At 35.6% G+C, this 25,968-nt stretch overlaps 1 protein-coding gene across 3 annotated transcripts in view; it reads left to right on the top strand.

The window, feature by feature from the left end:
• Positions 1-25,968, top strand: part of FSTL5 (follistatin like 5) — a gene marked incomplete at both ends in the record, with an annotated part of 533,648 nt that overhangs the window by 465,809 nt on the left and 41,871 nt on the right. For all 3 annotated transcript variants that reach the window (XM_081250998.1, XM_081250997.1, XM_081250996.1), the window contains 2 exons: positions 2,831-2,980; positions 24,712-24,819. In XM_081250998.1, the coding sequence (XP_081107124.1) occupies positions 2,831-2,980; positions 24,712-24,819 (258 nt within the window). The remainder of the gene's footprint in view (positions 1-2,830; positions 2,981-24,711; positions 24,820-25,968) is intronic.

The raw sequence follows: 25,968 nt of genomic DNA, 5'->3' as shown, positions 1-25,968 counted from the left end.
CATCAGGTCTTGTGTTATCCTTATGGAAGATTATGTGTTTTCTGCTGACTAATTCTGGATGCTTTTCATCGAGTGCTGCTTTCCATTGGTCTAACTGGGAGCAGTACTTGTTGCAATTAATTGTTTGGTTTTTCGGAAGGAGCTCATAATAGAGAACTTCCTTCCAATACCACCATATACACAACATCACCTTCTTTGGATGAAGAGCAGCATTTGATGTGGTTGGTGGTGGTTCATTTCACTTGCCCCAAGATCTCTTCCATTCCACATTATTGTACAGTATCCACTTTTCATTGCCAGTCAAAATTGTTTTAAAAATGGAACGTTTTCATTACGTTTCAGCAGAGAATCACATGAAGAAATACAATCAAGAAGGGTTTTTTTGCTTAACTTATGCGGAAACCAAATATCAAAGCGATTCACATAACCAAGTTGGTGCAAATGATTTTTAACACTTGACTTGGATATTTTGAGTATGTCGGCTATCTTCCGCGTGTTGTAACATTGATTGTTCTCAATTAATGTCTCCATTTGATTGCTATCAACTTCAACTGGTCTACCTACCTGTGGAGCGTCGTCCAGCAAGAAATCTCCAGCATGAAACTTCACAAATCACTTTTGACATGTTCGTTCAGTCACAGCACCTTCTCTATACACTGCACAAATCTTTTTTTTTTTGCATTTTGGTTGCGTTTTTACCTTTCTTGAAATAATAAAGCATGGTATACCAAGAATGTTGTTTTTGTCTTACATCTTCAATATTAAAATGGCTCCACACAAGTTCGCCAATTTTGATATTTTTTTAAAATGCACGCTGATATGACAGCTGTCACAGTCAATCTAACAAAATTGTTTTGAATGAAGTTAAAGACAACTAAGTGCTACTAGAGACATCTTACAGAAAAAACTGAACGAACCTTTTGACCAACCCAATACTTCTGAAGAAAAATGTTTGGTGTAGAAAATAATGTTTCAGTGAATTGATGAATGAAGGTAAAATACTGTACTGTGTTCTGGGCATGTGCTGAGGACAGATTTCTGCCTTCAGGTTTGTGTTGCCTGCTGACGAGTGCCATGGACACCACTGGTGGTCATCTTAGTATTATTGTGGTGCATTCTATGAAATGCAGTTCATTCAAACCCCCCAGAACTACCAGAAATATACACCTGATGTTTAGTTTTCCGGTTTTTTTTTGCTTATGTCCTGGAAGCCTGTCACACTTGAACTGTTCAGAGAACACTACAATTCCCTGGTGTTATATGTCCCTGATATTTTAGTGAATCTGGTAACTTCTGGACTTGATCTTAAAAATGAGTGGATCCTCCAGGTCCTCTGGAATTAGATCTGAAGTTTGGGGGGAAAAAACCCCAGTAAACTACGTCCTAAGCTTATCATTCCAAAGTGTTCTGGGTTTTGCATTATTTTCCAAGTTTTATGCAAGCAAGAAAAAACACCTACTATGGTTGTGCTGCCTCAGAAGAGTATTGTGGTAGTCATTTTAGTTACTAAAAGACAAATGTGGTTTATGTGCTGTCAGTATTATCTTTTCATTGAAAGAAATGCTTAGGTGGTGTTGACCATGAAAATTTGGTTGATTTTGTTTTATGATTATTAAATATATATTGTGGATGGTATATCTGCTGAAAATTAAATGTTTTGGTTTGAATTAGAGATTAAAGAGAGTATTCTAATTGAGCTCATGAGTTACTAACTGGAGTATACAAATCAATGAATTAGACATGATAATCAGTGATCAGGCGTAAACCATAAAACAAGTGACATATTTGGAATCAGTGTTTATTATTATCATTATATAAGTAAGTGTTTATCTTTACACATATATTTCATGTATAGTTCAAGAAATCTCTCTTCTCAGTGGTTTCTCTAGCTACAAATAAATTGAGAGAATTACAAAACCAACAGACCAGTGAATAAAAGAAAAACCTGAAACAAAAATAACAAGCTAAATGACATTTCTTCTAATCGCCATGTGTCTGCACATACAAATCAGAAAGGCTTACGTATCCCTTCAACATTCACTTACTGAATGTTGGAAGGAAGAAATAGAATATAATTTTTGCCTCCTTTATGACCATATAGCACAAACTACACAATATTAACCAGAAGGTAGTTCTAGGGTAAAGGAACAGAATGAAAAGGGCTTAGGCAGCTTAAAGGACTTTATAAAATTTGACCTTGATACCAAATTGAAAATAAAATAACCATTTCGAGTAACTACCTTATTATCATTTTTCTAAGTTTCTGGTTCTCCACAAAGTAGAAGACTCCTTCAGTCTTGTGTAGTGGATTTGGTAGCTTTTAAAAAGACCATGAATATGCTATGAGGGCAGCTCTTGAGGTTTTGAGAAGCTCTAAATATACTTTAGTGTGGCATATAATGTCTGGTAAAGAAGTCTGAGATTGGGGGGATTTGGGAGGAAACATTCGACTTATTATGTACTTCTGCAGTTACTGAGCTAAGAATAGGTAGTGACAAATGAAATGACTATATGTTACTATAAATAAGCATTGAAAGTCTTAATAAAATGTATTTTAAGGGTTATTTCACACTGATTCCTATACAAATTTAATGAATTTAAATATGCACTATATACTGTTTTATTTGATTTAACTCTTTATATATTTATATATTTGACATAAATCTAAATATATAAATATGTAACATATGAATATATAACATATATATATATATATAAAACTTTTGATGCTAAAAGTAGTAGAGCATCAAACATTAATGTTACTCATAATATGGCTATATCCATGTTATCATTTAAGATATTCATTTGATTTTTATTTTCTAAATTACAGGATGAAGTCTGTCCCAAAGCTGAAGGAGATGAAGTCCAGAGGTGTGTGTGGGCCACAGCTGTCAATGTCAAGGACAAGTTCATTTATGTAGCACAGCCAACTTTGGACAGAGTCCTTCTTGTTGATGTGCAGTCTCAAAAAGTTACTCAGGTATGAATGACTCCTCCTTTTGAAAGTGGCTTTGAAAACTATTTAACTTAATGTAATAGACTTTACCAGGTAACTCGTGCATTGCCATTTGATTGCCATTGATAACTTGTTTCATTACTTGGATAACTAGAAAATATACACATTTTCTACAAACTGTCCTCTCATTCTGCTCCTTGAGCCTAAAGAATTAAAGAAATAATTGAAATAGCTTTTGTTTTCAACAATTAGATTCCGTGAATACCTCATAATTCCCACATGACCAGTTACACAAAAAACATCCTCACAATTGTTTATTCTGTCTAAAGCAAAGAGCGTCCCAGTCCAAGGCCAATTAAGGTATTCCTAGTTACCATCACAGTAAGAGTAATATATCTTTCTCATGTGATTCTTAACAAAGGCTGAGACAATAGTAGATTTACTGGATAATATTAACTTAGTAGGTTTTACTATAGTAGTAAAACAAGTAATATGTGCATAGGTCAATGACAGAGGACAACACCTATAACATGCCTTGCCATGTCATTTTTCCATGTTGCCATGGTCATGGTTATGAAAAACTATTCTGGTTTGACCCATCACCTATTTTATGCCCTGCTCTTTCTAAGACTGTCCATCTCGGACAGTCTACTAGAACTCAGTCTTACAACAATCAAGGGGCAGTGCAGGATTTATGCCCGGGCAGTCTGGCTCCAGTATCTCAGCCTTTGCCTGTTAGGATCTATGGCTTCTCAGCTCAAAGGAAACAAACTTTAAATAATTTTGTGAGATATGTATAATATGTTAAATGGAATAATAACTGTACATATCTCATAAAGTTATATTAAGGATTATACCAGTTTATGCATACAAAGCATTTGTAGCAGAGTCTGGAATATAGAAGTGCTATTTACTATCAAAATTCTGACAGACATAGGAATCTAACCATTTCTTATATTTACAGAGATTTTTTTTTCTTTTGCATCAATATTGGTTTGAATTTGGAGTAGCTGTTAGTCCCTCTAATGTTGATTCCTGACTAGAACCAAAAAAAAAGTGTTAAGAAGTTCAAAATCAGGGCCTCTCATTCTAAGAGTTCTTAACAGCTTCACATGAATTCATCCACCCATCTATCCATTCTGTATACATTCATTAATTGCCTTTTATAAGATATGTTTGGTATTACAAATAAAAGAATCAAATGTGTTTCTATTAGAAAGCTCTGATATCTCCAGGGTTACAAATTTACAATAGATAATTAGTCCAGTGGTTCAGTTTCTAATATGAGAATGAACAGAAGAGTCATGAGTAGAAGGATAAATAACTGTCTACTAGAAAATTCTAAGGCCTCCAGGGTTACACAGTTCCCTGTGCATCCAATCTAATGGTCCAGTATCTTCTGTGAGAACATATTTTTTCTGTCTATTTTGCTTCCTATGTATCTGTCTTTGAGACTGCTTGATTTTTGACCAGGTTGATTTTACTTTGATTTCAGCTGCAACATAGGCCAGCGAATTATAGGCATTCAGTCAGGGATTATTAAGACTCTTTAGTTAGCATGTGTTAGCTACTAGATGTTCTTTCAGGAATAATCAGGCTGGTTTTTAAATTCAGTGTTCAAACTAGAAACCTACACTGACTGAATATGTACTACCTACTAGATATTCAAAGGTGAGAAAAGTTAACATCATTTATTATTCATGTAACTTCCATCTTCAGACAATGAAGTAAAGTTTAAAATTAAAAGAAAATATCAATAATGAAACATTCATGCAATGGTAAAAAAATCACATCAATTATATTATTTTTCAAAGTGTCTATAATGCCTATAAAATAGTAGAATGTAAAAGACATTATACAAGTTTAAAATATTAAAACAATATTACAATATAATTATGATTGTGGATATTTTCAGATAAGAATCTAACACATTTTTAGAAGTTAGAAAATTGAGCCTCAGTCCAAATGGGTTTTCCATGTGATCTTGTTATGAAAATAATAATTATGCCTTATTACCCCTTCTAGTAATTACCTATCCAAAGGTAATCATTATGTGGCTTTCTGTCACCATAAGTCAGTATTGCCTAATTTTGAATATTACAGAGATGGAAATATACAGTATTCACTGTCTGTGTCTGGCTACATGATAATTGTGAGGTCATTTTGTTTGCATGGAGCTAGTGTTATTCTTTTTTTTTTTCGCTGCAGAAAAATCGATTACAGTTGATACTCATTGTTTGATGATACTGTATTGAAAACTCACTCTCTTGAATTTATTTAGAACCACAAAATCAATACATATGGTGTTTTGCAGACACTCAGGGACTTGTGCAGAGTGAGGAGAAATGTGTGACCTGAAGTAAATGTTCCCAGCTCAGGTTGGACAAGGAGACACCCCGACTTTTTTGGTTCAGCTTTCATACTGTGAACAAGTGTTTTTTCATGGTCTATTTACTATTGTATTTTCAAGGACAATTTTGCTGTTTAAAACGTCCCGCAAGTGTCGTGTTGAAACGCTTGTGAAGGAAGGCCGTGGTGTGCCTAACGGTGGGCTTCATTCAATCATGAGTCCTAACGTTGTATGGTCCTGAGTTCAATGTTACTGGTTTATTTTTTTAATATAAATTTATTTATTTATTTATATGTTTACTTATTTAGTTTTGGCTGTGTTGGGTCTTTGTTGCTGTGCACGTGTTTTCTCTTGTTGTGGCGAGCGGGGACTACTCTTTGTTGCAGTGCGTGGGCTTCTCATTGTGGTGGCTTCTCTTGTTGCAGAGCATGGGCTCTAGGAGCGTGAGCTTCAGTAGTTGTGGCTCGCGGGCTCTAGAGCCTGTGCAGGCTCAGTAGTTGTGGTGCACGGGCTTAGTTGCTCTGCAGCATGTGGGATCTTCCTGGACCAGCCCTCGAACCCGTTTCCCCTGAATTAGAAGGTGGATTCTTAACCACTGTGCCACCAGGGAAGTCCTCAATGTTACGGTTAATTAATGAACAATATGTATTAAATAACGTTTCTCTGTGCAGAAACACTCATGAAATTAGGATATGTATTGATCAGATGATGAAAATCTTGTGACCAGAAACTGATAGGAACCTAACTATGCATTTCTTATGGAAGCAGTGGTTCAGTGTTCAGAAATTCAGTGTTTGTGGTGACTTTATAGAACAAATGCCATTAATAATGAGAAGCAAATGTATTTTAAAATATCAGACTTTATTTATACATTAACAGTAGAAAGGATAAATTCTGGTAGGAGATAATAGAAAGAAAAGGGAAATGTTGGTAATTCGGTCAAAGTGAATGAGAATTTTCTGTAATATAATAAAGAGTAATACATAGTATATGTATATAATAATAGATATAACATATGTGTATATGTAATATATTATATATAGTATATATATTTGTATATATTATTATATACATATACTATGTATTATTCTTTATTATACAACTTATAAAATATAATACAGTAAACTCTCAGATTTAGAAAGGACAATGAAACAAATGGAAAATAAATCAATACATGAATATATTAACATGACACAGCCACACATAAAGCCAAAAGGAAGATCTAAAAATAGGAGATAAAGTACTATGAGAACAGCAGCTATTTTCTCAATAGCTATAATGGACACCAAAAGAAAGTGAAATAATATTATTAAAGGACTAAGTGGAAATAAAATATACTCTGATATTATATGGTCAGTGGAAAAAAGTATATAATTTGTTTACTGTATCAGATACAAAAAAATAGACTTTACCAAAAAAATAAATTTAAACAAAACTGAAACTGAAAACTATATGCTTCAGGAATAAGGAAAATTAAGCAGTTCAACTTGATGTATAGAGAGCGAGTAAACTGGTAAACATAGGATCTATTAAAATACTAACTGTCAATAATAATGATATTCCCTGAATTTAAGTTTGAAATTTTTAAAAAGTGAAAACACAGGACTAAAATAGTAAAAAAAAATGTTTAAAAAAATATTTAAATATTGTACAACAATATGTAAGCAGGGAAAGGGCTGATATTATTTGAAATATATATATTAAAGTTTCTTGTATTATTTAAGAATGGGCGTAATTATGGATTACCTATGCACATTAAGTATGTTTATTAATATTTCAAGAAACTGTGTCTTACGTACTGTATTTGTCTATGAAAAAAATAGAATTAAATGAACAACTTAATCCTAAATACAGTAGGAAAAGAAGAATTAAGAAAGAGAAAACAGTAAGAATGGAAAAATCAGGACAAAAAGCTTTAAACAAAATTATAGAATAAAACCAAATATGTTTATAATTATAATAACTGAGAATGGAGTAAAGGAATAGCTGATAATAAAAAGTAATGGACCAAATAATGAAAATCTAGCCATATGGAGATTATGAGATATACCCCAAAAATAGGAAAAAATAAAATTTAAAATTTAAGGACAGTTCCAGATAATTTAGCCATATACTAACAGCAAAACAAAAAAGCTGATGTAAGTGAGAAATAGTTGATACTTCTGTTCTTGATAAGTCAACAGACAAAATTAATACTATATGCAAATTGAACATTATTACTATGCTTGAACTAACAGATACATGTATTAATTTTTGCATCCAGCAGTAATTAAATATACATTATTACTAAATATTTCACTTTCTAAACCTTTTCAATATCACTTCATATCACCGTTCAGCCTGCTTTAATTAAATACAACACACTGCATAGCTTATAAACAACAGAAATTTTGTTTCTCAAGGTTCTGAGTGTGGAAAGTTCAAGATCAAGGTGGCAGCAAGATCATGACCTGCTGAGGGACCTCTTTCTGTTTCATAGCCATTGCCATCTCACTGTGTCTTCACATGGAGGAAGGGGCAAGCAATCTCTGTGGGGTCTTTTTTATAAAAGCACTAATCCCACTCATGAGGGCTCCATCATCATGACTTAATCACCTCCCAGATGCCCATCATCTTTGAGGGTTAGGATTACAACAAGTGAATTCTAGGGGGACACAAACCTTCAGACTATAACATTCACTAAAGGAAACATTTTTGAAAATGAACACACGCTGGGTTATAAATTTAGCCTCAAGAAATATTAATGAAATCATTTCATACTGATTCTCTGACACAGTGCTAAGCTATCAAAAACTGCAAAGTAAATTTGAAATGTCAACATCAATAACAAGTAATATTGATAATCATGATTAAACATGTTGAATCCAAGTAAGACTGTCTTTGAAGGAATTGTGTTACTGTAATGAAAAAAAATAATAGATTGAAAACAAAACATTTAACTATATAATTTTAGAATTTAGCTGAAGAAAATCACAATACCGTAAATGAAAGAAGGAAAGTAAAAATATATGTAGATACAGGCACAATGAAATGAATATATAAAAGGTAAAAATTGATTTATTCAAAAAAGACTAATTAAAAGGAAACATAATTTTGGCAAAGAACAAGGACAAAAGTCATGGTTAATACTATTAGAATTGAATAAAAGAAGATAACAATAACCACAATGCTAGCAGAGAGTAAAAGGAACTAAGAAAGTATTAAAGTAAAAGTCATGGTAGTAAATTTGGAAATGTAGTGAGAAAGAACGAATTAAAGAGAAAATATAAGTTAATAACATAAAATCCAAGAAGTAATCAAAAAGGAACACTTTTATGACAAATGAACTGATTTAAGAGTACTAAAACAGAAAATTCTGTCCCAGATGGAATTAGAGGTGAAAGTTCTTCCAAACTTTAAAGTAACATTTTAGCAAGCAATTTGATGAGAGGTAGTAATTTAAAAATGTGTATTTTCACTGTCTTGATGGCTGACTTCCTGTTTTACCCTTTCTACCCACTCTATATACAGTCTCTGCATATTCTCAGATTGTCAGCTATCAAAAACAAATCTGAACACTGTCTTCATGCATCCTGCCTCGTGCCACCATTTATCAGCATTATTGCCTCATTTTTCTATAGCTGCCTTCCATTTGGGGAATAGTACAATGGAAAGTAACATAACAGAGACTTCCCTATTGTAGGAAATATGTGGGCACTTAATCCTTGAATCAAAAAGGCAGTACTGTGTCATGGGTTTGCCCACACAACTCTGGGGAGGTATGGGATGGTACTGAATATTGCCCTTCTGTCAATAAAAAGAAACATTTTGAATTATAGGGGTGTTTGAATACCTCCCTGGAAAGAAGTAGAGTGAAGTAGCAGCTGCAATGATTTGGGACGTTCTGCAATGATCTATTCTATAGATATTTAGAGACCAAGTTAGTTTAGAAAATGAAAATTTCCATATTGGGTATATTCAGTCTAGCCATCTTTCTGAAAGGGACATTATTTTCTGAGACCTATTGTTGACTATAAATATCAACCTAAAATTTTACGTATATACTCCATAAAAATAGCTTTTAAAAAATTAAAGTTTTCTATCTTTGAATTTGTCTAAATTCTTTTTTTTGTAACCATGTATAATTTCAGTCTGTTAGCCTCTTTAGATGATGAAATTCCATAAGTCTACTAATTGTTGGCTGAAATAACACATCCCTATATTTGTCTTAACATGACCTTAGAGTATGTGAATTTTAATGCTTGAAAGTACATGCTTAAAGGTTAATTAGGAATATCCTAATGACTCTACTTTTATACTTGAAAATAGGCCATCTCTTAGAATTCTAAATTCCCTCAAAGTTTTTCCTAATTTAAAAACAACATGTAAATGATAGATTTAACAGATGTAGGTATTGAGACTTATGCTTTATAAATTAATAATCCAATTAATTCAAGTTTTAAAACTATTTAAGGAAAGAATATTTCTAGCTACTTAAAAAAATAAAGGTAAACTGCTTCATTTGTGATTTAAAGCTTTATTTATATCCAAGGACAGAGTATACTCAAAGTCACCTGCAAGGTACAAAGTTAGTTTTGTGAAAAGTAAAGAATCCTTTCTCAATCTGATACTTTTTCTCAACAGAGGCTAACTCAAGTCAGCCGTTTTTGTATCCAAATGAAGTTATACTTCCTGGTTGTGTGCTGTACCTCTGTTTGTTTCTTTATTTTAGCCTAAGTATATTATACAGTGGCAACTAAGAATAATAATTATAATCAAAATTTAATCATCTCCAAAATATGATAGAAACTAGTATAGAATTTTTTATAGGGTGGACAGAGAGATGGAACAGTGAAGTCCAAAATCAAATTGTCTTCTTTTTCAACAGAAAAAAAAAGTAGAAAAAAAAGAGAGAAAAAAAGAACAGTAAACCTATTTAAATTTACTCTTTCAAGTTTTCTTTTTCAGTCCAATTAAAGTCGATCCCTAGTGTTTTATACTGACCTTATCTATGAAATCATATTTCTGACTTTCTTTTTTCTTTTGTATATATTTGAATGTGAGAATTGGTATTAAGTGTGTAATTTTAGCACAAAACATTTTAAAAACTTGAACATTGTTACATTTTACTTTTAAATGTTTTCTTGACAACATGTTTTACAAACCTCATGATAAATTCTTACCATAGGGGTGTATTTGTTTTCAGTGGACACATTAATATCATTTCTATGTGCAGCTTAAAAATAAAAGATAACACATTTTTAATGAAATCCATCACCTTGGTGTTGCTCTAAACATCAAATGCTTATTACTTTTCTTGCCATTAATACTTTTTTGTAAGAATGGCATGCAGGTGATAATTTCCTGCATAAAAGATTAACTAGTAAACAACTGACCTCATTTTGTCTTCTGTGGAGCAAAATCAGGTTCTGCTTGGATGCAGAAGTGGCTTATTGTAACACATCGGGTATTCTTAAGTGTCATCAGCAGTCTCCTCTAGCCGTTAGCACATTATCCTGAGAATCTACATCATTAGTTTAAATTAGGTTCACTTAATTAGCCAGCTGGTATTCTCCTTGTCAGACTGATACACAAGCTGTGTTTCACTGCTCCTTCATGTCAAGGCTAAACTTCAAGTTCAGGGTATCTTTGTTGGTATTCTCACTACTTCGGTCTGACAAAATAACCCATCTTTATATAAATTGACACAACTGGTCCACAACCAGTGTAGCATCAGTTTTAAATTATTTGTAGTTGGTGCACCCCCTCAAGGAATACTGATAAAATTTTTTTCATCATCTTTATTGCAGTATAATTGCTTTAAAATGGTTTGTTAGTTTCTGCTTTATAACAACATGAATCAGCTATACGTATATGTATATCCCCATATCTCCTCCCTCTTGCGTCTCCCTGCCACCCTCCCTATCCCACTCCTCTAGGTGGTCACAAAGCACTGAGCTGATCTCCCTGTGCTATGTGGCTGCTTCCCACTACCTATCTATTTTACATTTGGTAGTGTATATATGTCCATGCCACTCTCTCACTTCGTCCCAGGTTACCCTTCTCCCTCACCATGTCCCCAAGTCCATTCTCTAAGTATGCGTCTTTATTCCTGTCCTGCCCCTAGGTTCTTCAGAACAATTTTTTTTTTTTAGATTCCATATATATGTGATAGCATACAGTATGTGTTTTTCTCTTTCTGACTTACTTCCCTCTGTATGACAGACTCTAGGTACATCCACCTCACTAAAATAACTCAATTTTGTTTCTTTTTATGGCTGAGTAATATTCCATTGTATATATGTGCCACATCTTCTTTATCCATTCATATTTTGATGGGCACTTATGTTGCTTCCATGTCCTGGCTATTGTAAATAGAGCTGCAATAAACATTTTGGTACATGACCCTTTTGGAATTATGGTTTTCTCAGGGTATACCCAGTAGTGGGATTGCTGGGTAATATGATAGTTCTATTTGTAGTTTTTTTAAGGAACCACCATACTGTTCTCCATAGTGGCTGTATCAATTTACATTCCCACCAACAGTGCAAGAAGGTTCCCTTTTCTCCACATCCTCTCCAGCATTTATTGTTTGTAGATTTTTTGATGATGGCCATTCTGATTGGTGTGAGGTAACACCACAGTGTAGTTCGCATTTGCATTTCTTTAATGCTTAGTGATGTTGAGCATCCTTTCATGTGTTTGTTGCAATCTGTATATCTTCTTTGGAGAAATGTCTATTTAGAACTTCTGCCCATTATTGGATTGGGTTGTTTGGTTTTTTTTACATTGAGTTGAATGAGCTGCTTGTAAATTTTGGAGATTAAGCCTTTGTCAGTTGCTTCATTTGCGAATATTTTCTCCCATTCTGAGGGTTGTTTTTTTGCCTTGATATGGTTTCCTTTGCTGTGCAAAAGCTTTTAAGTTTCATTAGGTCCCATTTGTTTATTTTTATTTTTATTTCCATTTCTCTAGGAGGTGGGTCAAAAAGGATCTTGCTGTGATTTATGTCACAGAGTGTTCTGCCTATGTTTTTCTCTAAGAGTTTTAGAGTGTCTAGCCTTACATTTAGGTCTTTAATGCATTTTTAGTTTATTTTTGTGTATGGTGTTAGGGAATGTTATAATTTCATTCTTTTACATGTAGCTCTCCAGTTTTCCCAGAACCACTTATTGAATAGGCTGGCTTTTCTCCATTGTATATTCTTGCCTCCTTTACCAAAAATAAGGTGACCATATGTGTGTGGGTTTATCTCTGGGCTTTCTATCCTGTTCCAGTGATCTGTATTTCTGTTTTTGTGCCAGGATCATACTGTCTTGATTACTGTAGCTTTGTAGTATAGTCTGAAGTCAGAGAGCCTGATTCCTCCAGCTCCATTTTTCTTTCTCAAGATTGCTTTGGCTTTTCGCAGTCTTTTGTGTTTCCAAACAAATTGTGAAATTTTTTGTTCAAGTTCTGTGAAAAATGCCATTGGTAGGTTGATAGGGATTGCATTGAATCTGTAGATTGCTTTGGGTGGTATAGTCATTTTTACAGTGTTGATTCTTCCAATCCAACAACATGGTACATCTCTCCATCTCTTTGTGTCATCTTTAATTTCTTTCATCAGTGTCTTATAGTTTTCAGCATACAGATCTTTTGTCTCCTTAGGTAGGTTTATTCCTAGGTATTTTATTCTTTTTGCTGCAATGGTAAGTGGGAGTGTTTCCTTAATTTCTCTTTCAGATTTTTCATCATTAGTGTATAGGAATGCAAGAGATTTCTGTGCATTAATTTTGTATCCTGCTACTTTACCAAATTCATTGATTAGCTCTAGTAGTTTTCTAGTAGCATCTTTAGGATTCTCTATGTATAGTATCATGTCATCTGCAAACAGTGACAGTTTTACTTCTTCTTTTCCAATTTGGATTCCTTCTATTTCTTTTTCTTCTCTTATTGCTGTGGCTAAAACTTCCAAAACTACGTTGAATAATAGTAGTGAGAGTGGGTAACCTTGTCTTGTTCCTGATCTTAGTGAAAATGCTTTCAGTTTTTCACAACTGACAAAAATGTTGGCTCTGGGTTTGTCATATATGTAGTTTATTATGTTGAGGTAAGTTCCCTCTATGCCTACTTTCTGGAGGGTTTTTATCATATATTGGTGTTGAATTTTGTCAAAAGCTTTTTCTGCATCTGTTGAGATGATCAAATGGTTTTTCTCCTTCAATTTGTTAATATGGTTTATCCCATTGATTGATTTGTGTGTATTGAAGAATCCTTGTATTCCTGGGATAAACTCCACTTGATCATGGTGTATGATGCTTTTATTGTGCTATTGTATTCTGTTTGCTAGTATTTTGTTGAGGATTTTTGCATCTATGTTCATCAGTGATATTGGCCTGTAGTTTTCTTTTTCTTTTCCTGTGATATCTTTGACTGGTTTTGGTATCAGGGTGATGGCGGCCTTGTAGAATGAGTTTGGGAGTGTACCCCCCTCTGCTATATTTTGGAAAAGTTTGAGAAGGATATCTGTTAGCTCTTCTCTAAATGTTTGATAGAATTCACCAGTGAAGCCCTCTGGTCCTGGGTTTCTGTTTGTTGATTTTTTTTTTTTCTTTTTGCGGTACACGGGCCTCTCACTGTTGTGACTTCTCCCATTGTGGAGCACAGGCTCGGGACGCACAGGCTTAGCAGCCATGGCTCACGGGCCCAGCCACTCCACAGCATGTGGGATCTTCCCGGACCAGGACATGAACCCGTGTCCCCTGCATCGGCAGGCGGACTCTCAACAACTGTGCCACCAGGGAAGCCCTTGTTGAAAGAATTTTAATCACAGTTTCAATTTCAGTGCTTGTGATTGGTCTGTTTATATTTTCTGTTTCTTTCTGGTTCCATCTCGGAAGGTTGTGCTTTTCTAAGAATTTGTCCATTTCTTCCAGGTTGTCCATTTTATTGGCATATAGTTGCTTGTAGTAATCTCTCATGATCCTTTGTATTTCTGCAGTGTCAGTTGTTACTTCTTTTTCATTTCTAATTCTGTTGATTTGAGTCTTCTCCCTGTTTTTCTTGATGACTCTGGCTAGTGGTTTATCAATTTCATTTATCTTCTCAAATACCAGCTTTTAGTTTTATTGATCTTTGCTATCATTTCCTTCATTTATTTTTTATTTATTTCTGATCAGACCTTTATGATTTCTTTCCTTCTGCTAACTTTGTGGGGTTTTTGTTCTTCTTTCTCTAATTGCTTTAAGTTTAGGGTTAGGTTGTTTATTGGAGGTGTCTCTTTTTTCTTGAGGTAGGATTGTATTGCTATAAACTTCCCTCTTAGAACTGTTTTTCCTGCATCACATAGGTTTTGGGTTGTTGTGGTTTCATTGTCATTTGTTTCTAGGTATTTTGTCACTTCCTCTTTGGTTTCTTCAGTGATCTCTTGGTTATTTAGTAGTGTATTGTTTAGCCTCCATGTGTTTTTATTTTTTATAGAGTTTTTCCTATAATTGATATCTAGTCTCATAGCTTTGTGTTAGGAAAAGATACTTGATACAGTTTCAATTTTCTTAAATTTACCAAGGCTTGATTTCTGACCCAAGATATGATCTATCATGGAGAATGTTGCATGAGCACTTCAGAGGAAAGTGTATTCTGTTGTTTTTGGATGGAATGTCCTATAAATATCAATTAAGTCCATCTTGCTTAATGTATCATTTAAAGCTTGTGTGTCCTTATTTATTTTCATTTTGCATGATCTGTCCATTGGTGAAAACTGGGTGTTCAAGTCCCCTACTATGATTATGTTACTCTTGATTTCCCTTTTTATGGCTGTTAGCATTTGCCTTGTGTATTGAGGTGCTCCTATGTTGGGTGCTAACTATTTACAATTGTTATATCTTCTTCTTGATTTTATCCCTTGATCATTATGTAGTGTCCTTCTTTGTCTCTTGTAATAGTCTTTATTTTAAAGTGTATTTTACCTGGTATGAGGATTGCTACTCAGCCTTTCTTTTGACTTCCATTTGCATGGAATAACTTTTTCCATCCCCTCACTTTCAGTCTGTATGTGTGCCTATATCTGAGGTGAGTCTCTTGTAGACAGCATATATATGGGTCTTCTTTTTGTATCCATTCAGCTAGTCTGTGTCTTTTGGTTGGAGCATTTAATCCATTTACATTTAAGGTAGTCATCAATATGTATGTTCCTATTACCATTTTCTTAATTATTTTGGGTTTGTTATTGTAGGTCTTTTCCTTCTCTTGTATTTCCTGTCTAGAGAAGTTCCTGTAGCATTTGTTGTAAAGCTGGTTTGGTGGTGCTGAATTCTCTTAGCTTTTGCTTGTTTGTAAAGATTTTAATTTCTCCATAAAATCTGAATGAGATCCTGGCTGTGTCGAGTAATCTTGGTTATAGGTTTTTTCCCTTTCATCACTTTATATATGTCCTGCCACTCCCTTCTGGCTTTCAGAGTTTCTGCTGAAAGATCAGCTGTTAACCTTATGGGGATTCCCTTGTGTGTTATTTGTTATTTTTACCTTGCTGCTTTTAATATATTTTCTTTGTATTTAACTTTTGATAGTTGATCAATATGTGTCTTGTCGTGTTTCTCCTTGGATTTATCCTGTATGGGGCTCTCTGCACTTCCTGGACTTGATTGACTATTTCCTTTCTCAGGGAAGTTTTCAACTATAATCTCTTCAAATATTTTCTCAGTCCCTTTTTTTTTTCTCTTTTTCTTCTTCTGGGACACCTATAATTTGAATTTCAGTGTGTTTAATTTTGTCCCAGAGGTCTCTGAGACTGTCCTCAATTCTTTTCATTCTTTTTTCTTAATTCGGCTCTGTGGTAGTTTTTTCCACTATTTTATCTTCCAGGTCACTTATACATTCTTCTGCCTCAGGTATTCTTCTACTGATTCCTTCTATGGTATTTTAACTTTCATTTATTTTGTTGTTCATCACTGTTTGCTTGCTCTTTAGTTCTTCTAGGTCCTTGTTAAACATTTATTTTCTCCATTCTATATCCAAGATTTGGGATCACCTTCACTATCATTACTCTGAATTCTTATTCAGGTATACTGCTCTTTTCCTCTTCATTTGTTTAGTCTGGTGGGTTTTACCTTGCTCCTTCATCTGCTGTGTGTTTCTCTGTCTTCTCATTTAGTTTAACTTACTGTGTTTGGGGTTTCCTTTTCGCAGGCTGCAGGTTCATAATTCCCATTGTTTTTGGTGTCTACCCCTAGTGGCTAAGGTTGGTTCAGTGGGTTGTGTAGGCTTCCTGGTGGAGGGGACTGGTGCCTGTTCTCTGGTGGATGAGGCTGGATCTTGTCTTTCTGGTGGGCAGGACCGTGTCTGCTGGTGTGTTTTGGGGTGTCTGTGACATTATCATGATTTTAGGCAGCCTCTCTGCTAATGGGTGGAGTTGTGTTCCTGTCTTGCTAGTTGTTTGGCATAATGCGTCCGGCACTGTAGCTTACTGGTCGTTGAGTGGAGCTGGGTCTTAGCATTGACATGGAGATCTCTGGGGAGCTTTTGCTGTTTGATATTACATGGGGCTGGGAGGTCTCTGGTGGACCGATATCCTGAACTTGGCTCTCCCACCTCAGAAGCTCAGGCCTGACACCTGGCCAGAGCACCAAGAGCCTGTCAGTGACACAGCTCAGAATAAAAGGGAGACAAAAAGAAAGAAAGGAAGAAAAAAAGAAAATAAAGTTATTAAAATAAAAAATATATATTAAAAATTAAAGAATTAAAAATAATAAAAAAGAAAAAAAAGAGAAAGAAAGAAGAAAGCAACCAAACCAAAAAGCAAATCTACCAATGATAACACACACTAAAAACTATACCAAGAAAAGAAAAGGACAGACCATATCCTAGGACAGCTGGTAAAAGCAAAGCTATAGTGACAAAATCACACAAAGAAGCATAGACATACACACTCACAAAAAGAGAAAAAGAAAAAAAAAATATATATATATATATATAAAGAAGAGAGCAACCAAATCAATAAACGAATCTACCAGTGATAATAAACTCTAAATTCTAAACTAAGATAAACATAAGACCAGAAACAAATTAGATGCAGAAAGCAAACCCCAAGTCTACAGTTGCTCCCAAAGTCCACCGCCTCAGTTTTTGGACTGATTTGTTGTCTATTCTGGTATTCCAGAGATAGAGGGTACATCAAGTTGATTAAGGAGATTTAATCCGCTGCTCCTGAGGCTGCATGGAGAGATTTCCCTTTCTCTTCTTTGTTCACACAGCTCCTGGGGTTCAGCTTTGGATCTGGCCCTGCCTCTACATTAGGTTGCCTGAGGACGTCTGTTCTTCGCTCAGACAGGACGGGGTTAAAGGAGCTGCTGATTCGGGGGCTCTGACTCACTCAGACCGGGGGGAGGGAGGGGTATGGAGTGCGGGGTGAGCCTGCGGTGGCAGAGGCCAGCGTGACGTTGCACCAGCCTGAGGCGCGCCGTGCGCTCTCCCAGGGAAGTTGTCCCTGGATCCCAGGACCCTGGTAGTGGCGGGCTGCACAGGCTCCCAGGAGGGGCGGTGTGGATAGTGACCTGTGCTCACACACAGGCTTCTTGGTGGTAGCAGCAGCAGCCTTAGTGTCTCATGCCCGTCTCTGGGGTCTGCATTGATAGCTGCGGCTCGCGCCCGTCTCTGGAGCTTGTTTAGGTGGTGCTCTTAATCCCCTCTCCTCGCACACCAGGAAACAATGGTCTCTTGTCTTTTAGGCAGTTACAGACTTTTTCTTGGACTCCCTCCCATTTAGCTGTGGCGAAATAGCCCCTTCAGGCTGTGTTCATGCATCCAACCCCAGTTCTCTCCCTGGGATCCAACCTCCGAAGCCCGGGCCTCAGCTCCCAGCCCTGCCCGCCCCGGCGGGTGAGCAGACAAGCCTCTCGGGCTGGTGAGTGCTGGTCGGCACCGATCCTCTGTGCGGGAATCTCTCCGCTTTGGCCTCTGCACCCTTGTGGCTGCGCTCTCCTGCGTGGCTCTGAAGCTTCCCCCTTCCGCCACCCACAGTCTTCGCCCGCGAAGGGGCTCCTAGTGTGTGGAAACCTTTCTTCCTTCACAGCTCCCTCCCACTGGTGCAGGTCCCGTCCCTATCTTTTTGTCTCTGTTTTTTCTTTTTTCTTTTGCCCTCCCCAGGTTCGTGGGGAGTTTCTTGCCTTTTGGGAGGTCTGAGGAATTCTGCCAGCTTTCAGTAGGTGTTCTGTAGGAGTTGTTCCACGTGTAGATGTATTTCTGATGTATTTGTGGAGAGGAAGGTGATTTCCACGTCTTACTCTGCCATCTTGAAGGTCTCTAATACTGATAAGTTTGTATCACACTAGGTATGTTGGGATTATGAGGGAGTTAAAATTTATAGATCTACAAAGAAAAAAAAAGAACTCATACTATAAGTAAGTTGTATCCTTATTTAGTGTTTGAAACAATGTTTTAAAATATTAAAAAATATCAATATCTTTATAAAGCTACAACAGATAAAACCTTTTTGTTATTACATTATGTAGTATATTTTACACATTTTTACAAAGGAATAGGATAAGAAGATAATTCATCATGATAATATAACACTGAAAATGGTACTTACATGGGAAAATAAGAAATATTCTAGGATCTGAATATTTAGACTACTATTAATTACAATAACAAAATATTAAGTTATTTGAAAGATACTTCTGAATATGTCTCATAAATCAATAAATCTTTGGAAGAAAGATTGTGGCTTAATTATCTGAATATCACCAGGCCAAGCAAAGGCTACTGTGTACAGAAAATTACAGTGTTTATGGGATGGAGAGAAATTTCCAAACTATAGTATCAGAAAATTTTATTTAAACAAAGTCTCACAGAATCATTCAATAGATCAAAAATGAGCCCCTTTGTTCTATTATGGGGCAGTTCAAAGCACCTGCTGTGAATAAGGCTCATTTCTGTGAGCTTCTCAAGGCAAAGTTTGAAAACAATTTTTCTAGCAAAATAATATTGGTAGTCAAATGCAAATTATACTAAGTACTAATTGAGCATTCTATGCACAGAAGGTAATTTTGAGGTGAAAGATAAGCATATGTGCAATGCTTTTTCCCAATCACATATTCTTTAACATTACAAATTGATTTACATCATTTTCCTTGATAAATGCTCGACGGCTGCAGAAACAAAAAATATTTACACTAATGGTCTCCAAACAAAATGTATGTAACACAAGGGCAATGAAAAATGACTAGTTGTGGGAAGGGAATCCCAAGACATTGTTTATTTTTATTTTTATCTTAAAAAATCATATTACATTTTATAAATATTTAACATATGGACCAAAGTTGGAGACCTGAATTTATCTGTATATTGGATAGTGGGTATGAAGTTATCTTGAGAGAAGAGTGGGAATTTTATAGTCTGTAGGGATGGACATTGGCACCCTTAGTCTTTTGTTTACTTTTATCTTTACAAATATCAATAGTGTACACGTCAACAAAACAACTGTCAAGAAGATTAAAAAACTAATTTGTATTTGTAAAATATTTAGAGAAAACTTTGTTCATAACAAGCCTAGTGCAGTGTAGTTGTCTTTGTTATATAAAGTAATAATCATGACCTTAATTATAATGCCTTTTGTCATGTTGTTCAATTTTGCAATTTGCTTTTCCCAATGAAGTAGATGTAGATGTTCATTAATTATATATTGAATACTATAGTTTACAAGTTACTGTTCTAAGTGCATAAGTGAAACCATTGAGCTAAACAAACACAAAAGGCCTGCCTTCTTGGAGCCTAGAGCCCACTGGATAGAGACAAACAACAAAAAATAAGAATACTAAAAATGATATGTAAATTCTACAGTATGGAAAGTGGTCAGTGCCACTGGAAAAGGTAAAATGGCAGAGCAGACCAGGTGGGATTGGGAAAGTTAATGATGAAGGGCAGGCTGGTTACAGTATTAAATAGAGTGGTCATGCTGGCCTCGCCCACAAGGTGAGTTCTCAACAAAGGTGTCCAAGAAGTAGACACTGGGTTATCTGGAGAAGGCAGTTGGTTCTGGGGAAAAGCCTCCAAAAATAGAAGCGTGATCGGCATGTTGGATGAACAGCAAGGAAGCCACAGCATCTGGATTGGAGCCATCGTGGGGAGCCTGGAAGGTGAAGGATCTGAGAAAGAAGACCAGGAGAGACAGGTCATTACAAGGGCTTTTGGCTTTTACTCTGAGGGAAATGAGAAGACATTGTGTTTTGAGCCAATTGGTGCCATGATCTGCCTAATGCTCACCAGAAAAGAAAAGAAAACAAAGCACTCTGACAAATCTGTCGAGAAAGTGGACGAGTAGAAAGTTGAAAGGTGGAAACCAGGAGATGAGGTTAGAGGTGATAGAGGCCCCCTGTGTGGTCTGAGCAGGGCAGGGGCTGCAAAGGGCTCAGCGTTTGGAAGGCAGGTCCAGCCGGGGTGTGAGGATGGGAAGTAGAGGAGAAAGAGGACCATTAAGGATAATAGACTCTATACAGTCTTTTTCAAAAATAAGATCTGTTTTATAACACAGGCTTACAGGCTTACTTGTGGCACGAATTTCTTGTGTGTGTCAAATATAGTGCCTTTCTCTTTTTCAGAAGCTAATGTTCTAAATTGAATGTTTAGAGTAATTTCCAAAGTAGAGCAGAAGATATTTTATAAAAGTCAACACGTGTAATTTATCTCTTTCAAAACATTGGCCATTTAAGTAGGAAAACTTTTGGTTTTTGACTGAAAATTGGGTTATAGAAAGATGACCCTGAGTACGGTTGTTTGCACATATTTTTGTCATTGTTGTATGATTTCCTTGCTGAAAACCATGTCAGCATTTCCTCCGTAAAATGTTTTGTATCTGCACAATTGAAAACTTGTAAATAGATTTTTCCTTTCAAATTCTGAAGTTGTTTTGAAAATTGATATTTTCTTCCTTCAAAAACGTATATCTTCACTTATTTGAAGGAATTTAATTGTGAACTGCCTTCTGACACTTCCTGAAATATATTCTCATAACTTAACTTTAAAAAATACACTACCATTTGTCAAGTTGATAGCCAGTGGGATCCTGCAGTGTAGCCCAGGGAGCTCAGGCCGGTGCTCTGTGATGACCTAGCAGTGTGGGATGGGAGGGGTGGAAGGGAGACGCAGAGGAAGGGAATATAGGTATACATATAGCTGATTCACTCTTTTTTACAGCATAAACTAACACAACATTGTAAAGCAAATATATCCCAATTTAAAAAAATAAGGTAAATAAAAAATTGTCTCTGTCCTGCCATTTATAAAAGAAAATGTTTATACTTTAAGGCTCAATTAAAGCATCACTTCCTCTTCTCCCCCATCCTGCTCTGTACTTCTTCCTCTGATCTTCCAAGGCATTTGACCCTTATTTTTATTTTGTGACATGCATCAAGTTATTTTAAATTCTGCTTTCACCCTCTCACCTATAAACTCTTCCAGGACAGAGACTGTGATTATTAAAGTAAATATCCTCTTCTAGTTTCTTCATTTGCTAAATAAGGGTATTACATCTCTAAAACACTATAGTGCTGTCATGAAAATACTCTAGTTCAGTTAGTTTTTCTAATCGTAGGAGCAGTGGTATTTCCATCATGTTTAGCATTCATCAGGCATACTTGAACACTTTATATTTACTACCTCACCCAATATTTACAATGACCCTTTGAAGTAGGTGTTATTACTATCTCCATTTTATTATAGAGGAAACTGAGCCACAGAAAACATTAGTAAGTTCCCAAGTTGTTGTTATTATTATTATTATTTAAATTTAAGTGAAGACACTAAGATTTGAAGTCAGCTTCAGAATACATGCTCGGGCTTCCCTGGTGGCGCAGTGGTTGAGAGTCCGCCTGCCGATGCAGGGGACACGGGTTCGTGCCCCTATCCCGGAAGATCCCACATGCCGTGGAGCGGCTGGGCCTGCGAGCCATGGCCGCGGAGCCTGTGTGTCCGGAGCCTGTGCTCCACAACGGGAGAGGCCACAGCAGTGAGAGGCCCGCGTACAGCAAAAAAAAAAAAAAAAAAAAGAATACATGCTCATAAGCATGGTGTATACTACCTCTCAGTGATTCTCCCCTGGGATTGTACTGCTTATACAAATGATACTGCATATCCTTGGGTCCCATGGGTTTCTCTTCACCCTCCAAAAGAAAAAAACCTAAAAGAATGTTTCTTATCTATGAAGCATAAATAAGAGGGCAACATATGCACACATTGTCAGGAATGAAACTGTCAACTAGGAAGAATGGTCTTTCATAGGTAGGGAGGTTCCCACTTTGGGAAAGAACACAGACCCAAATACCAGGCTTGCTGTTCACTGGCTGGATGACTACTGGTAAGATAAGTGTCTCAGTTTTCTTATCACATCTTATGGGGACATTAACAGAACCTATGGATTGTGGTATGTCCTTACAAGATAATATTTATGAAGGGCCAAGTGAAAAGGAAAGAAATTTTTGAGAGCTGGCAAACTGAAAATGTTTATTCAAATTGTTCCCTACTTTATAAAGTTATCTAAGGATCTTTGCTATTTTTATAACCATATCCTAACAATTGATTAACAATGAGGTCTTTTTGTTATTGCTGCTTTTGTTGCCTATTGAACTATTTTGTCTTTAACATTTTAAATGCCCAAAGATTATTCCATTTTAAGTTGCACGCAAAATAGGCTATTATAATCCTACATAGATCAGGTTTAACATATAAAGGGAAAAATATGAAAAATCAAAGGAATCTTACTGCTTTGTTATCAGTGTAATGATTAATGATGGCTCTTTTGCTATATACCTGTTGAAATTATTGATCAGTACATGAAGAATCAAAATGAAACGTCTGGCACTCACTTGAGTACGTTTCACCAAATACCAGACCAGCTATTCCTCAAGCAATAGAACCGTATAGTTATCCCAAATAACATCAAGTCTTGGGATAGTTATTCTAGGTTTGTGCAGCAATTCAAGACTATCATGGAGAATTCAGTCTACTTTCATATTTGTCCTGCTAAATCCTCAAAGTGGTGGTTTTTCCTTCTTAAGCGTATTGTTTCATGACCTCAAAATGGCTTTAGAAATTGAGGCTTAATATCCTCATCTGACAGCATTCAAAGCAGGAAGAAGGAGAAAGTGTGGTGCGTGGAGGTCTCCTACTGCTATTGTCTCTTTCGATGGAAATGCTTCACTCTCAGAAATTATTCATCACCTTAATCTTCACAATGTGTAAACTAGGATATGCCATGTGACTACCCATCACCTCTAGAGAGTCTGGGAAATTTCACACTTGTCAAAAGGGAACAAGATTAGTCATTGGCTTAAATCTCTGCTGGTCCTCAGGTGGGCTACCTTCCCTGAGAATATCACTGCCCACCTGAACCCAAAATGTTATCGTGGCTCTGTTAGCCAGAAAGAAAGGGGTGAGGACACTAATACAGAAATGTTTAAATAGGTCTTTTCAGAAATCCAGTAATTAATTCTAATCCAAGAATATTGAGAATTTTAAATAGATAAAATATAGGGCAAGATTTCAGAAAAGAAATACTTTAGTAAGATTAAATTGCCAAAGTGTTAGTTAAAATATGAATCTATATATTCAACTACAACTATAGTTTACATTTAATCCACTGAGAAGAGAATTACATTATAAACTAGGACTTGGGAAATTCTCTAAGGATATTCAATAGAGCTTGGAAAGAAATGTTTTCAATATTGGATAAAGGTTGTTTTATTGAAAACAATTTGTTCTATGTTATTAAATTAGAAAATGTGCAACTATTAATATTACAGGAAATTACTTCAAAAAGGTATTAGCTTATGATATAAATAGCTTGGAATTAACGTGAGTGAAATAACTTTCTGGCAGCAATGTGCGTTTTGGAAGTTTTGTTTTCAGTAAATGCTAGATATTATAAATATTAGCAGAAAAATACATTTACCATATCAAGTACGATACAAAAAATTGCTTCTTTTTCTGTGGCTTTAGACTTCTCATTAAGGAAACTAAATTAGGTAATCTGTTATTAGAGTTACAACCATATATCAGATTGTTGGCATTTTAGCATTATAAATGGTCAGATGCCATAACCAGCAGTGGGATAGAAAAATCTAATAGTATAAATATAGTTCTTACCTGTACTCAACAGTTGATTAAAATGCACATATTAATCATTTATATCTTGAGTTTCTAAATAGCTTCTCCATTAAACACAATTTGCATAGGTAATGAATGAATGTAAGATTATACAAAATTGTGCAAAAATATATTTGAGTAAAGTATCATATTTCCAAATTAATCAAATAAAGGTTTAGAAAATTAGATAATTGGCTACATACCTTTTTAATCTGACATCTAAACTCTTGGATTTTTCTATAATTTTTGGCCAAGTTTTAAACTAATATTTCCGTCTGAAAACTTTTTCAACTTCTTTCTATTACAGGCAGTAAGCACAGACCCCATCCCTGTTAAACTACACTATGACAAATCACATGATCAGGTCTGGGTGCTAAGCTGGGGTACCATGGAAAAGACTTCTCCAACACTACAGGTAAGTACATTTCAGTATATTAGAGAAAATAATGATCTTTAAACCTTTCAGTATCTAATTGGACACATAACCATTTAACAATGATATTCTTCCACCTAGATCTTCACAGTAAGGGAAAAATATTGATTCTCAGGTACTTTTTTTCTTGGAAAATATTTTAGTTCAGACATTCCAAACATTAGATTTATATGCAAAAAGAATAACCTACGATGACAAAGCTAAAGTCATTAAGAAAAAAATATTATGATTTACATTTCCTACCTCCCTCGAATTTTCATGTGAATTTCCTTGTTTCCATCTCTTTTAAATGGGGCCTGGAAGGCGGGTCCTGTGAGAAAGAGACCAGAGTTAGACAGAGTCTCAAAGCAGGTCCCCAGTGTTCTCCAAACACATAGTACTTTACTATCTGAGTGCAGGTTCATTTCTAATTGGGAATATGTACTGTCATTTTTGTGAAATTGGCTTATGTTTTGAAATTGTTTACATGAAAAATTGACAGATAGAGGTATATATACATATATATACATTTTGAGAGTGACTATCTGTAGAGTTGATGAGAAATTTCCCACACATTGTCCAGCCATCTAAAAACAGGTTCTTTTTCTCTGAATGTCTAATAAAAATTATGCAAATAAGATTTAGTGAATTTTTAAAATACTTGGTGGGTGGAAGTGAAAGGTTAGTTTCACAACTGAAAATATAAAATAAAATGTAAGAACTGAGAATTACTCTTAAAATATGACATACAACAAGACTTATTTACATGAAGAGTGTGTGGGGGGGTATTTATGTATGTATAAGATGGATAGATGATAAATAGGTGATAGATAGATAGATAGATCATAGATGATAGACAGACTGACAGGAAACACAGGGTCTCTGGATCAGAGAACAGACCGTTTCTTACCCATGCAGCCTGTTAGTATTTATTCTCTGACCCCAACCCCTATGGGGTGATGTGGTGAGGCTAGTGTCACCCTTTGTGACCAGCACAGTCCTACTGCAGGAGGAGCCTGGAATCATGTGTCTCTAAGTTATTTTAGGCTGCTGGCACCTCAACCCACCATCTCATGTGAGAGAGAAGAGATTATTAGTCTGGAAAGCATGCAAATCTTCTCCAGGGAGAGGAGGGGAAGGTCAGTACCCTGG

Source organism: Mesoplodon bidens (genome assembly GCF_964165515.1).
Source record: "Mesoplodon bidens genome assembly, chromosome: 1".
NCBI lineage: Eukaryota > Metazoa > Chordata > Mammalia > Artiodactyla > Ziphiidae > Mesoplodon > Mesoplodon bidens.
Note: the sequence above shows the minus strand (reverse complement) of the source record. Positions and strands in the feature narration are given on the sequence as shown.